The 14,545-nt window shown below is 54.8% G+C and overlaps 1 protein-coding gene across 1 annotated transcript in view; it reads right to left on the reverse strand.

Annotated features, from left to right (window-relative positions):
• Nucleotides 1–1,740: 1,740 nt before the first annotated feature.
• The window catches only part of TCOF1 (Treacher Collins-Franceschetti syndrome 1), a 21,512-nt gene continuing 8,707 nt past the window's right edge, over nt 1,741–14,545 (reverse strand). Inside the window, exons 8-17 of the mRNA XM_009322647.1 lie at nt 12,034–12,208; nt 11,733–11,869; nt 9,628–9,801; nt 8,861–9,107; nt 8,525–8,610; nt 7,557–7,785; nt 5,895–6,461; nt 3,387–3,487; nt 2,791–2,827; nt 1,741–2,330 (exon numbers count right to left, since the gene is read on the reverse strand). Coding sequence (XP_009320922.1) covers nt 2,795–2,827; nt 3,387–3,487; nt 5,895–6,461; nt 7,557–7,785; nt 8,525–8,610; nt 8,861–9,107; nt 9,628–9,801; nt 11,733–11,869; nt 12,034–12,208 — 1,749 coding nt within the window. The 3' untranslated portion in view covers nt 1,741–2,330; nt 2,791–2,794. The remainder of the gene's footprint in view (nt 2,331–2,790; nt 2,828–3,386; nt 3,488–5,894; nt 6,462–7,556; nt 7,786–8,524; nt 8,611–8,860; nt 9,108–9,627; nt 9,802–11,732; nt 11,870–12,033; nt 12,209–14,545) is intronic.

Consider the following 14,545-nt stretch of genomic DNA (forward strand, 5'->3'; position numbering starts at 1 on the left):
CAGGAGCCACAGCAGCACAAGGGCACTGCTGGGGCAGCGGAGGTTGTGATGGAGACGGGGGGCAAAAGCGGCCTGGGCTTGCCATCTTACCCACTCCCTCCTCTCTTTCCCCCACAACAGCCAACTAGAAGAGGACACGAGCAGAGAGGCCTGTCCCCTCTTCAGCACCCCAGCTCCCATGTTTGGTTTTGGGTTTTTTTTTTTTTTGCTCTATTTCATTTCTGCTCTTACATTGCTTTCCTGAGATGATTAACAGCGAGCACCCCCGCGCGCTCCTGCCCCTCAAGGCATCGGTTGTGACCCTTCCCCTGCTGCAGGGCACCAGACGGGGCTGCTCCTGCCACCAGGATCAGCGCCAGAGACAAAAAGCATTCCCTCAGAGGGCGGGTAAAGCAGGCTGGAAAGCCACTTCAGCGATGTCGGACCCATAAACCCTCTTCCCTTTTGCTCATCGGCACCCCGCAGCACCTGGGCAGCGGCAGGCGCAGAGCTCCCCCCTGCTGAAGGATGAGCCACTAATGCTTTCTTACACCGAGTGAACATTAAAAGCAGCAAAAGAACCTCCACCAGCTTCTTAACTGACCCCCGTAGGCTGAAGCCCCGTTACGATTATTAGAGTAGAGGGTTTTTCTTGTGGAGCGCTCAGTTTTGTAGAGCTTATCTTATCTTCAGCAGAGATAAGATGCTCACCTTCAGCTTTTGCCTTCAGGCTGGAGAACAGCCACAGCAGTGGGTAACAGCGGGCAGAGGAGCTGACCCTGGAGTCAGAGGGGCTTCTAATTTTTTTTAATATATCTGATAGTTCCTGTATAAGTGACCTCACAAGCTAATTATTTCAAATAAGCTTTTGAGTAAGAAAGCCTTGTAAGCAACTCTAACAGGGCAGTGCTCGCAAGGAGTTTGCAGCTGTCCTAGGTTAAAAATAAACAAATCTTAAGAAAAAAGGGAAAAACAAAAATCTCTGCAAAGACACTCGGACATCTGTGCCCCCCCCCCCCCCCATCGACAATATGCCTTCCCGCGTTCCTGCCCCCTCACTTGTTCAATCTCCCCTGCACCCCAGCACAGCTCGGGAGGCTGAAATCACCTTTAAGTGAGTTGCAGCGTGGGGGGAGAGGAGGAGAGCAGCCCCCCCGCACCTGAGCCATCTCCCTCCTGCACCCAGGCTGCGCAGGTGCGAGGGCGGCAGCCGGAGAGCTCTGCCCTCCCCAGCAGAGCCCGAACCCAGGCTGCACAGGGGCTGCGCTGGAGCACGAGGGGATCCCGTCCCTTTTTCCTCACCTGCTAAACCCCAGGGCTGGGAGTGAAGCGAGGAAACCAGGCCGAAGCCCGGTACAAGGGGCAGGGCAGCAGCTGCCAGCGAGGCAGCAGGCTGGGTCCGCACAGGGCGATGCGCAAACCCGCTCTCGGCCCCTGCCCCTACACAGCGTTTTAGTAACGAAAAAAACACAAGCCAACACTAGAACAACACGCAGTTCAAATCCGAGGAGCAACAGTGTCTGCTCTTCCTCGGGGAGCAGGCAGAAAGCGGTTCGTTTTTCCCCCGGGGCTGGAGTGGTGCCTGTGAGCCTGGGTGGAAGCCGGGCTCTGCCCTCCTACCTGCAACGCCCTCCAGAGAGGGCTGAGCCCTGCCCCTGGCTCAGCCCCAGCGCCCGCCCTGCCTCCCTGGCCTGGGTTTGGTCCCCGAGCCGAAGGGCTTCTCACCTCCCTTCCTCCCTCGAAAGCAGCTGAAGCAAAATCCCACCGTTCTTTTTTTATTTTCTATGCCATAAAAAAAACCCACAAAAAATTATGCCGCCTTGGCCGAGAACAGCTGCCGGCCACAGCTGTTCAGTGCAACTCCAGGGACTCGATAATCACTGCCCTCAGTGTTAGAATAAAAAGTAAACCCAAGAGCTCTCTTCCATAGTAGCAAAAGGACTGACACCACAAATCACAGAAGGGGGAAGGAGAAGAAGAAAAAAAAAAGAAAAAAAAAAAGAGGTAAAAGTTTCTCTTAAAAATATAGCTCTGTGATGAGAAAGAGATGGCTGGGTGTCAACTAGGAGGAAAGCAGTTTATGCAAGCTGGCTCTTCTCTGGTCAAACTGCTTCCTTCAGTTCAGTTCTTGTGCAACAGGCGAGCTGTCAGGAGGGGCAATAAACACATCTCTGGGCCCCAGCGGGGCAGGAGGAGGCAGAAAGTTACACCGCTCTGCTCTAACAGTCACAGTTAAAACAAGTTATAAATTATTATTTAAAAAAAAATGTTGGAATTCTCCTGCTGAGCTTCCTTTTCCTCTCTTCTGTTTGATCTTCACCCATAAATCCTTAATCACAGGGATGCGGTACCTTTGGGGAGAGGAGTTAAAAGAGTTAGGGATGGGGAGGAGGAGAACAGCCTTACAGCTGAGGAGAGCAAGGGCAGAGTCATCTGGTCCACTTCCAGGTGGCTACAACATCACCATCTAATCCACATTACTTTTCCAAGCTCCCTGTGGTCAGCAGGGACAGACGGACACTGCCAGAGGCCACTTATCTCTGCTGGTGACAGAGGACAGCAACGTCCAGGCTGGACATCCAGTTGTCAGCAGCTAAAGAGTTGAGGTCAAACACATCCAGAGAAGCCAGCACGCGGCTGCATGACTTTCCTTATACCGGTCCACTCCCCGGCCCTCTAATCTAAGGCCAGGCCGACTCAGTGGGTGTTAGAGGGCACACCGTCTTCCCAAGACTGGCCCAGGAGAACTGAATTTGGCCAAGGTTACCGCCGTTCAGAGGTACCAACTGATAGTCCCCACAGACCATGTACCTTCTCACAATCCTTCAGGCTCAGCTGTTTTCTTCTTCTAAAAAGAAAAGGGTGAAAAATAAATCAGTATCATCTGCACCACAGACATGAAGGACCCAGTGGAGCCACAAGCCACAGAGGCTTCTTGGCTGCCATAATGACAGGGACATATCCCTAAATGAGGAAGATCCTATAGTGTCCCTCTGCCCCCTTTCCTAGCCCTTGGGGTGGGACGCAGTAGCCTGCCGAGCCCTCAGGAGCTCCAGTTTCTGCTGAAAACAACTAGATGAACAGACAGCTGAAGAGCAGCACTTACTCCTTGGGCAGGTTCTGTGCCACCAAAAGGGCCCCTGGGTTAGACCCTTCCAGGGAAAGGGATCTCTCCTGGGGCAACGGTACAGGAACAAGCCCTTCTTCAAGCCACCCCAATCCTAAACAACCAAAGGTCAGGGTGTCTCAAGACTAGCCACAATTAACTGCGGCCTCCTCTGTCCTGCCAGCAAGGCCAGGACACGGCTCTGCTCCTCTCCAGCCTGGCGTGCTGCAGGGATGAGCGTCACAACCGTGGTTCGGAACGGCTCTCCCCATGGTACGCCGTCCCAGGGTCTTGCACATACCTTCTTCTTCTTCTTGTGAACCTCAGCAGAGCCATCTGCTGTCGGCTCCCCTTCCGAAGACACCTTTTTGCTCTTCTTCTTTTCCTTTCCAGTCTTTTTTTCTGGGAAAGAAAAGTCAACTAAGAGAGGGGCTCTGGTACTGCCAGCCTGTGAGAAGGGGCACAAAGAGTGGTGGGAGCATCTCCAGTAAGTTTTTGATTACATCCAAACCTGAGCAAGCTTTCCAGAGCTTTCCAGAGCTCTGGGTGAGGGCAGAGCCCTGCCACAAGGCAGCTGTGCCCAGGGCTGTTTCTCCAGTACCTTTGAGCCAGAGCAGTTTGATCCCACCATCCACACATACATGCGGGCAGAATTACATAGGTTCCCCCGTCCTTCCCACCTCCCGCTGCCCACCCACTCCGAGGAACCGCTTCAGCGCTGGAGCAGCTGGGCACATGCCAGAAATCAGAGCAAGGGGAGCTACTAACACAGGATGGACACAAGGTTCGGCTCAGCACGACTGCTCCAACAGGCTCCAGCTCACCCCTGTGCAACAGCCCACACAAGAGCTGACGGGCAAGCCTGTCTCCTCCAAAATGAAGGGCTGCATCTCCGCGGAATAGAAACCCCAGCAGATCTGGCCCATCCATTCCATGTCCCTCCTTTTTTTTTTTTTCTTTAAAAAAAAAAAAAGCCTACAAGATCCAGCACAGAACCAGCTCTGATTTGCAGTTGCAGTCTGCACTGCAAAGAAAAAAAATTGCATTTACATTAGGGCAGCAAACAGAGCATTACAGAGGCGTGCAGACAAGAGGGGCAGGAAACACTCTTAACTGGGAGCAACGAGCAGGAGGCTGGTACCATCCTCCTCCTTCTCCAGGGGTTTGAAAGCAGCAGTAACAGCCCCGAGCCAAATCTCTTGAATGAGCTGCTCACCATGTTGCAGCACAGACACTGATCAGGCAGGGTCAGGAAGGGGCACTGCCACCCCACGGGGAACAGCGGTGGCTGACACGGCAGACGACAGCGCAGATTTCAAGGCTGATCTCTCTCAAAGAGGCTGGCAGCAGGGGGTCACATTCAGGAAGCTCTGACTAACGCAAAGCCCTGCACCTGTGAACGCTGGGCTTCCTCTGCCCACAGCATGTCAGGGACCTTCTGCCTGCCGTCCCCAGCCACATTTCACCTTAGCTCTCTGCCAGCGTGTGTTGCATTTGCCACGGAGGAGCCAGGGCAGCCAGTTGGGTTAGCAGAGCCGCTCTGCACTGCAGACACAGAGCAGGGCACCGCGCAGAGCGCAGCGAGCGGCACACAGGCCTCACGGCTTGCATCTAGCAAGAACTCTCCCAAGCCCAGCGCAGGCGGGCACGCCATGTGATGAGGGCAAAGAGGCCTCAGGAGGTTCAACACAGACTCACCTCAACCCTCTGCCAGCCCTCAGCTAGACAGCTGCTTCCAGCCAGGGTAAAGGCCAGGAAAGGAGAAAGCCCTGGAGGGACGGCTCATACCATGGAAGATGCACAGGGACATCAGCTTGCTCTGCAAGCGGCAAGGATCAGCGAAAGTGCTTTGTTGGAAAAGGACCTGGGGGTGTTGGTCGACAGCCGGCTGAACATGAGCCGGCAGTGTGCCCAGGCGGCCAAGAAGGCCAATGGCATCCTGGCCTGTATCAGAAACAGTGTGGCCAGCAGGAGCAGGGAAGTGATCGTGCCCCTGTACTCGGCACTGGTGAGGCTGCACCTCGAATACTGTGTTCAGTTTTGGGCCCCTCACTACAAGAAGGATGTTGAGATGTTGGAACGTGTCCAGAGAAGGGCAATGAAGCTGGTGAGGGGTCTGGAGAACAAGTCTTATGAGGAGCAGCTGAGGGAACTGGGGTTGTTTAGCCTGGAGAAAAGGAGGCTGAGGGGAGACCTCATCGCTCTCTACAACTACCTGAAAGGAGGCTGTAGCGAGGTGGGGGTCGGTCTCTTCTCCCAAGTAACTGGCGAAAGGACGAGAGGAAATGGCCTCAAGTTGCACCAGGGGAGGTTTAGATTGGATGTGAGGAAAAATTTCTTTACTGAAAGAGTGGTTAAACATTGGACCAGGCTGCCCAGGGAAGTGGTTGAGTCACCATCCCTGGAAGTATTTAAAAGACGGGTAGATGAGGCGCTTAGGGACATGGCTTAGTGGGCATGGTGGTGTTGGGTTGACAGTTGGACTCGATGGCCTTAAGAGGTCTTTTCCAACCTTAATGATTCTATGATTCTAAGTATCAACACAGTTCCCACTGTGCCGGATGCAGGACAGAGGGGCAGGAGAGCCCAGCTTGCTGTCTGCAACACGACCTGGTGCTGAGACTGCAGAAAAACACTGAAGTGGGGCGTTAAAAATCTGGCACTGGCTTTGGGTGGGCCAAGAGGGAAGTAGCCAAGCAGGAAGGTAACGGGAAAGTGGGTGCTACTCACAAGGCCCCACACCAGAGGCTGAAAGTGCATCAGCTGCAAGAACCTATTGCAAATGCAGCCCCAAGTGAGGGATGCTTACTTTTAGCTGATTTTTTCTTCTCCTTGCTGCCTGGCAACTTCTCCAGGTCACCAGCTGCCTTCTTCTTTTTCTTTTTGGTAGCTTCTTCGTTAGCTTGCCCTTTCCGCTTCTTTTCCTTGGGTTGCCCAACAGCCCCATCCTCTCCTGGCAGTTTCCGCTTCTGAGATGTTTTCTGCTTTTTATTCTCTTTGTCTTTGCTCTTAGATGTTTTCACACCCTTGTCTGCCGTGGAGGAAGATTTCTTCTTTTCCTTCTTTTCTTTTTTCTCCTTTTTCTTCTTCTTCTTCTCTTCTGACCCTTCCAGTGTCTGCACTGCAGGAACTTTGGCAGCAGTGGTGACCTCGTCTTCGCTCCCCGAGCTTGACTCCTCTGATTGTGGGATGGGGAACACTGCGTATGACCATGGGGTCACCAGTGCCCCTTTTGCTGCAACATCATTCTCTTTCACAGCCAGGGCTTTCTTGACTGGGGAAGATTTGAGGCTGGCATGACCTGGCTCTGTTTTTCCTGCCACTTTCTCTTTGTTGGAGGCTTGTGTGGCTTCCTGCCCTGGAGGGGGCTTGTTTTCTGCAGAAACAATGACAAGAGAGAGAAGACAACTCAGGGAGCGTTTGTTACATAGACCACAGTTACTGGAGGACGGAAATATGTTTGAGTTTGAAGAGGAGCACCCGGTTCTCCCTCAAAAGCAAAGCCTGCTGGCCATCCCAACTACAGCAGAGCCAGAGAAAGATGCCTCAGCCTGAGATCACGTATCTGGCGAGGGAAGTGGGTTACAACAGCCACAACAGCTTTGGCCACATCCATGGAGAACAGGGACTAGACTAAACTGTAGCACAAGACAGGTGAGCATAGATAGAGCAGTCCTTCCCCAGGACACGACCCCCAGTAAGCCAGGGGGTGGTGGCGGGGGTACCCATACCACCAAGTTTAACCATCACCAATGGCCTATCCCCCAGCACCTGGGTTTCTTGAACCTATGTATAGTTCTGACCTCCTCAACAGCCCTCTGCACAACTTAACGATGTGCTCAAGAGGCCAAACAGACCCATCTGAGCCTCTAGAGCAGGCCAGAGCTCATCTGAAGGTGCCAGGGTCGTACCGGAGCAGAAGCGGCTTCCGGCTCCGAGTTTTAGAATTTGCCAACAAACCAGGGCGATAGGGAAATGGCAGAACATTTCGTTTCTCCATAGGTCTTCCCACTTGCTTCCCCTCTTCTGCCCTCCAGACATGCTACAGAGCCCAGACAGACCCAGGGGAGGCTTGAATACCAGCACTGTATAAGCAGATGTTCTTCAGCCAGTGTTTAAACGTTCCCTAGGAGCCATCACTACCGCAGCACACCAACGCAGTGGGCATAGGTTTTAGGGAGAGCCTTACCTACTCCCATTAATTGCATTAATTATGGCAGTTAAAGCAGAACTTGCAAGAGGCAAAGACACAGAGCCTCACAATCCAGCCAGCGCAGGAGGGGCGTTCAAGGAGAAGAGGGCTGTTGTCGTGGCCAGGGGAAGCCAGCAGACGGCAGCAGCACTCCACGCTACTTGGCTCTGCGGTGGAGACACGGTGGGAACAGGGCCCCGTCCCAGTGTCAGCCTCCCGTGCCAGCACAGCTTTGCTCCTGGGCCAAGCAGATTCCCGACCTTGCCAAAGGAGACCCACCTGCTTTGTGGTTTGCAGCCACCTGGTCGACGTCTGTGTCGGAGTCACTGCTGTCACTGCTGGAGCCATCAGCTGGGGCTGCTTTCCCGGAGTCCTTGGCAAGGGAGTTTGCAGCAGTCACGGCTGCTTTCCCTTGCCCCACTTTGCCTACAGGCTGGGGGGGAACCGTCTTCGGTGCTTGGGGTGCTGTTGGGGTCTTGGAGAGGCCCAGATAGCCTGTGAGGAGGGACTGAAACAGCACAGACACACTGAGGAGTCACAGCAGGGCAGCCTCCCACACACCAGACACACAGATCTGTCTCTGCTGCTATTGCCCCCATACTCCAAGTGAAGGGCCCACCTTTCACCACCCGCAGTGATCCTACACCGCTCAACTGGCCCTGCAGAGGCCAGGGCTGCCAGGAGAGGGGGCCAGCACGGACAGACACTGGCTGAGCTTACAGCAGCGACAGCTGATGTCGAGAAGGTCTCCTTTTTGTTCTCGCCCAGTGAAGCAGGCTTGGGGGAGGCTCCTGGCCATTAGCAGTCACCCACGCACAGCTAATGCACTGCAGATGTGCTGCACGCCCTGCACGTTACTTACAAAGGGAATTTAATGGCTTGGACATGGGTTAAGTTACAAATAAAAGTGGGGGAAAAAAAAAACCCTGCTGCTATTGGCACTGTGCACCAGTTCTCCTGGTTTAACCCTTGCAAGGCACCACCTCCCATCCCTTCCCCTGGGGAAGGCACTGTGAGCCCTGGACCCAAGGCCCGGCTGCCTGTGGAAGTATTCCAGGTTCAAAAGCCTCTCTCTGCCCCCACCAAAAGGCCCTGCTCGCGGCACTGCACTGGGGAGCCCCCACTTCTGTGCTGGCAAACCCACTCAGCACCCCGTTTGCTACGGCTGAGAATTCAACCCTCTCTCTGTCCTACTTAAGGGCCAGTTGCAAGACCCGAGAGGATCCCAGCCTGCTCAGGTACCATACCTGCGACGCTGCCTCCTCCTCCTCACTGGACTCCGAGGAGGAGCTGTGGGCTGGCTGGGTCCCTGCTGGTTTCTGCAGCGAGCCTGCTGGAGGAGCAGAGTTCACCCCATTAAACCCACTACTGCTGCCTGGGGCTGAGCTCACCTATCCAGCACAGTTACTGCCACCAAAAGGCCTTCTGCCTCCAAAGACAGGGGAGCGCTCTGCTAAGCTGGAGAGGGGGAACCCCTCTCCAACCACTATGTGAAGGTGACACACCTCCCACGGGGTAACAAAACGCTGTTCCCGCCCTGGCCTGGCCAGCAGCACTGACAGCATCTTCCTGGGAGAACTGACCAGGTTTGGGGGGCTGCTTGCATGGCTCCTCCTTGTCACTGTCTGAGGAACTGCTACTGCCCGAGGTCTCCTCTGCCTGGGTGGGCGGCGTGGCCTGGCTCAGCTGGGCGCCCTGCGCTGGCTGCAGGCCTGGCTTCCTCGACTTGGCGGTGGGACTTCCCAGGAGCGAAGCAGCCTCCGGGGCGGCAGTGTTGGCTGGAGGAGCTTTTCCTACAGGAACCGTTTGCTTTAGGCAAGGAGTGGGGGCCTAGGGAGAAGAAGATGAAATGCATCTGGAAGGAGGAATAGTTACTCCTAGCTCATGGAATGGCTCATGCCCATGAACTATAAGAAGCAGCCCAGAGCAGATGGGCTTGGACCACCTCGGTCCTTCTTCAGCCATACTGCTCCAGTTCGTGTCAAGGTTAGTCCAAGAACGTCTCATGCAGGGCACAGAGACCCCCATCTCCCCCGGCCCACAGATGAAGCAGGCAGCTGTGGCCAAGCAGACAACTCCTGACTGTACAAGGCACTTCTATCACAAAAGAAGGAAGAAACCTGCCAGCCAGCTGGGAGGCAGGAACAGCAAAGGTACCAGGGCTACCCTCTGCTCATCTGCCTCACCTTATGGTGCAGTAACAGTGGTTAAAATAGAGCAGTCCCCCTCTCCCCCCGCTCCGTGAACACGCTCCCCCAGCTGGGGACACAGCACCAGCCTCATACTCCAGCACACCCATCTGCCCACTCTCCCCAGGGAAGCTCCCCACTTTAGTCTCCTCCGTCACTACCTCTCCTGCCAGCACATCGTGCTCCAAGGAATCGCTACTTGAGCTCTCAGACACTCTGCTAACTGGAGGGACAGCAGGCGCTTTTATCCCCTTCCCCGAAGGCAGTGTGGCATTAGCCTTGGCAGCCACTGCGCTCGAAACCTTGGTTACTTTGATGTTCTGCTGGGACAGACTCTAAAATAGATGAGAAAGAAAATCAGGACAGAGCACAACTTGGAGGGAAAAGAGACACAAGCATACACCAATCCACCACTAAGTCCTGAGCCCTTCCATCATTTTCAGCACAGCACCAAGGATCATTTTTTTTTTTTTTTTTCCCCCTTTACAGGCCAGCTCTGTCTCCTACAGCCTCCGAGCAGGGCCTCTGGCACAGCCAGGAGCAGAGACATGAGGGCCAGCACCCTGGGAGTGCCTAAAGCTCAGTGCCCCAAAGGCACCCATCCTGAGGGCAGGCAGGCAAAATGTGATGTGCTTGCAGGCTGCGAGATCCTTATCCACTGCAGCCCCAGCAAGACTGCAGTCGCAAACCCTACTTTGCAAAGCAGGCACTCAGACTCCAGGATGTCTCCTACACTCTAAAAATCACACATCGAGAGTTAATTGGCAACAGAGATAAAGCAAAGACACCAACCACAGGGCAAATCTGCCTTCAGGTCCACAAGCAAGCCACAGATTAGAGAGCAAATTAACAAGAAGCAATTTTGTTGCCTCACATTTGAAACCTCCCATTAAGCTGAATGTTAGGAGGGGTTAAAAATAGAAGAGCCAGGGGCATGGAAATCAGACACTGACATCAGGTCCAAGACACAAATACCAGCAGAGGAGGGAGCAGGAGCGACGAAGGAGTGCTCAGCCTCCTGGTTTGTGTTACAAACGAGGCTACGTGAGCAGCCCTCCCTCTCCAGATCTCTGACAAGCTGGGCCTTTGTGGGCTGACATTTCCCTCACACAACATCTGGCCTTCAGAAAGGAAGGCAACGCTCCACCATGCAGAGAGCCGCCAACCCGACGTGAGCTCTCAGCCGTCTTGCACAAAGCTCAAGTTACAGCAACTGCGTTATTTTATACAACCTTGGTACTATAAACACGCTTCAATCAAGGACTGCTCAGGCTGGCTGCCTGCCCACCAGCTGGGGGGAGACAGCCTTTCCCCTGGCCACAGCGTCAGGCCAACATGGGGAAGGGTTTCCTTGAGTGCACACAATCCCCTTCTCCCAGCAAGGGCACTGGCCAGACAGGGGACGCATATGTGCGGGACAAAAGGCACACTTGGCCGCTAAGCCCTGGGCTCAGAGCACCAGCCAAGCCACCACCACGCAGGAACGGCAGCCATGTTCCTCAGTCAAGGCTTCTTCAAGTGGTTTCTTTCTCAGGCTCAAACTGCAGCAGAGGTGCAGAGACAGCCAAGCCAGCTTCACACCAAGGCAGCTCAGGCCCTAGGGAGCTCAGCCGCGGCCCTGCGGGACTGGCATGGAGACACGAAGAGACGTGACATGAAGAGACTCAGGTGAGAGAGCTCCATGACACTCAGCAGTGTCTCTGCACAGATATGGGGGTCACGTCCCTTCTCCAAGGCAGGGGTCTGACTCCTCCAGCTGAAAGGCAGCAGGACCACTGTGCTACCCTTCAGGACAGATCCTCCCAGCCTCCCAAGGCTTGTGGAGGGGGAGTCCAGAGAGCTCCAGCTGCACCCCACACCCAGGGGTTTGGGAGGAAAAAGGCGGCGGGTTGCCTTGGAGCTACCCAGCTCATGGAAAGACTCTGCCTGCAAGGATTTGGCTGCTTTTCCACTCTAACTCCCTAGAGTAGGGCAAAGGGGACAGAGTCCCAGAGGACATCTGGGCTCGTGTGTCTACTCATGTTCCTGCCAAAACATTCACACCCTCCACGGCTTTCACACACTGCAAGCTTGCTGCGGTCAAGACGTGCACCCAGAGCCAGGGTCAGCGAGACCCAGGGACGCCGCCAAGAAAACCTGACCCAGCTAACAGGAGGGCTCCTCTCTGCACCACTCATCATCCACCCAGCTACCACCTCCTAAGTCCTGAGACCTCCTGAGCGTGCAGGACTAAGTGTCCACACCCAGCGGGTCAGCAGCTCCTTACCTGTGAAGGGGGAACTACTTCTTCCTCTGAATCTGACTCCTCGCTGGAATCATCGCTGCTGTCCACAGGTGGAGGGGCTGGCGCTGGAGCTGGTGCCTTCTTCACGTGTGTTGGCTGGGGCACAGCATTGGTTTTCACTGCAGAAAAGACATAAGAGATTGTCACCATGAGAAAGAGTTGCTCTCTGTGGCTCTCCAGAGCAGGAGCTAGCACAACTGGCTGGGCCATTCCATGTGCAGGGGAGAGAAGGAAACTCATGAGGATGCAGGTGAGGGGTCTTGGCCACTACCAGGAGACTTACCAGCTTGTGGAGGCTGTGTCTGTGCCACAGGGGACTCCTCTTCGCTGTCAGACGAGTCACTGCTCCCACTTTCTGAGGCCTGGCTTTTCAAGGTGCTTCCCACTGCTTTTTCAGGCAACCCAGCTTTAGCAGCCTGGCTCCGGTTGGGAACAGGCCCAGGCTGTTCTGTTAACCTCTTAATAAAAAAAGAAACACAGGCCCAGAAGTGTGGTATTAGTACAGGTGCTGTTTAGGAGTTTAAGTGCAGTTTCAGCTCAAGCTGGGTTTTGTTTTACCCTAACACAGCTGTTGCTAACACTCACTCTATCCTTGCCATGTTGGAAGGGGCTTCAGTTACTGCCTGGACCGAGCTGCTGAAGAGACATACCACTGCATTTACCAATATGCTTTTGACAGGAAGCCTGAGCGTGTTTCACTGCACGAGCATGCAGGGCTAACAGCGCTCGTAAGCTCAGAACAGCAATTCCTTATTGAGGCTGAAATACTGGCTGGACAGGAGCCTGAGGACAGGAGAAGCACTGCAACCCCGAGACCCCCATTCCAAGGAAGGGTCTCATTTAAGCACGACCTCCCCCCAGCTTGGGGAATCAGAAGGAGCTGGGAAGACTTACGCCAAAACACTTGCAAGATTCAGAGACAGTATCAAAGCAGCTACATCCTAGAGCTGCTGGAGAGCTCGGCGTAGACACAGGGCTGACACAAGCGTTTGGGATCACAGAGCGCGGGCAGAGACAGACCAGGACCCAAGATACGATTGAGCACCTTGGAAACTGATCTGTCAACAGGCCTGAGAATTTAGAAATCTCCAGACAACAAAAAAACCCTGCAACTCACTCAGGCTGTGCCTTTCTACAGCACCCGTCAAGTCTCTGATGTCCCAGAACAGGCCATGAGCCACTGCCCCAAGCAACTAGTGTGTCAGCACTAGGAAGCCACAGTTATCGCAGCACCAGATACACAACTGCCAGGTGAGACGATCTCCTCCCAGCTCCTCTCCCGGCTTGGGCCGAGGGCTGCAGACATCCCTCCTGCACGCTGCTGAAGGCTAGCGGTGGCAGAGGGAGAGGGAGCACTTGCCGAGAGATCTGGTAACTTCACCACCCACAGATATCCTCCAGGCTCGCAGTGCTCTGCGCCCACTCAGTTTACTCCACTCATCGTTCATCTCCGGGCTGCTCTGCCAAAGAGTACATCACGCTTGCCAGGGCAGGCAGACCCCATCCAACCTGCATGTGACGGCAGCCCGCTTCAGCGCTCCGTCTCCGGGCCTCCCGCAAGAAGGTGAGAGAGACTCCTGCGTGGCTGCACAACCCCTGCCACCCCTCTCTCCCCACCCTGCCATGCTGCTAACGCAGCAATACCCCCCTCTCAGCCCACAGCAGGGGACCAGGAGGACTTCAGCAGCGCCGGCCCAGCCGGGGGCTGCTCCTGGCCAGCAGCCGGGAGCACCAGCCTAGCAGCCTCCCGGGAGGACAGATCTTACCATGCTTCCTGGCACAGCCCCACCGAGGGCTGCCACTGGGGCAGTGTTTATCATCTCCAAGCCAAACACTAAACAGACAACAGCATCTGCATGTTTATCCCATTAAAGAACAGCTCTCCGAACAAGCCAAGCACATTTTGATTCTGCTTAGAGAAACAGAAACCTCCACAAGCACTTGGGGAGGGGGGGACTGCAAACCTCACTTGTCTGTTTTGTTTTGATACCAGTGAGTCACTATCTCCAGGAGAGAGGCCAGATTTGCAATGCTGAAGAGAGAGAACTACTTGAAGCAGACACATGAACTCACACACTCTACTTGAACGGGCTAGCTCCTCTCCCTCTCGTCCCAAGCACTGCTGTGCAAGGGAAGAGTCTACCGAGACCAGACCCCACTCGCTCACTTTTAAGACCTTCACAGCAACGAGACCGGCTTCTCCCCCTACCCAGATGCATGGCACAAGGGCTGCTTCATTTCCTAACTTAGCAAGAGATTGGGAAAGAGCTGCCGTACAGAGGCATCCTGACACAGAAAGAACATAACGGGATGGTCGCTACCAGATGGCTGACAGCTGCCACGTCCTATGGCACGGCCCCAGGTGGGATCAGGCCAGCAGCGTGGCCGAGTTACACCCAGGGAGCGGGGTAACACAGGCAGAGAGCTTCTGACAACTTAACAGTCACAGGTACTGAAGTAACTCGGAGAGGAGGAAAATAATTCAAGAGGAAATCATTTTTCCTGCTCCCTCTCCAGCCCCCAAACCAGGAGCTGCCTGCGGCTCAGTACAAGTGTGATGACTCAGCTCCCGCACAACCCATCTGCCACTCTGCTGGGTCCATTTGCATCATGCAGCGCTGCATGACAAGAGGGGGAAACAGCACTGAGCCACGCGCCCAGCGCACATTGTAACAATCACACGCCATCGCTGCCCGTGCACCGCGGAAGCACCGCCAGCACCTCGGGACTGGGACCAGTATCTCAGCTGTCTCACGGCACAGCAAAGGTACGACTGTCACCTGCAAGGGAGCTGG

This window comes from Pygoscelis adeliae, unplaced genomic scaffold (genome assembly GCF_000699105.1).
Source record: "Pygoscelis adeliae isolate BGI_AS28 unplaced genomic scaffold, ASM69910v1 Scaffold34, whole genome shotgun sequence".
Lineage (NCBI taxonomy): Eukaryota > Metazoa > Chordata > Aves > Sphenisciformes > Spheniscidae > Pygoscelis > Pygoscelis adeliae.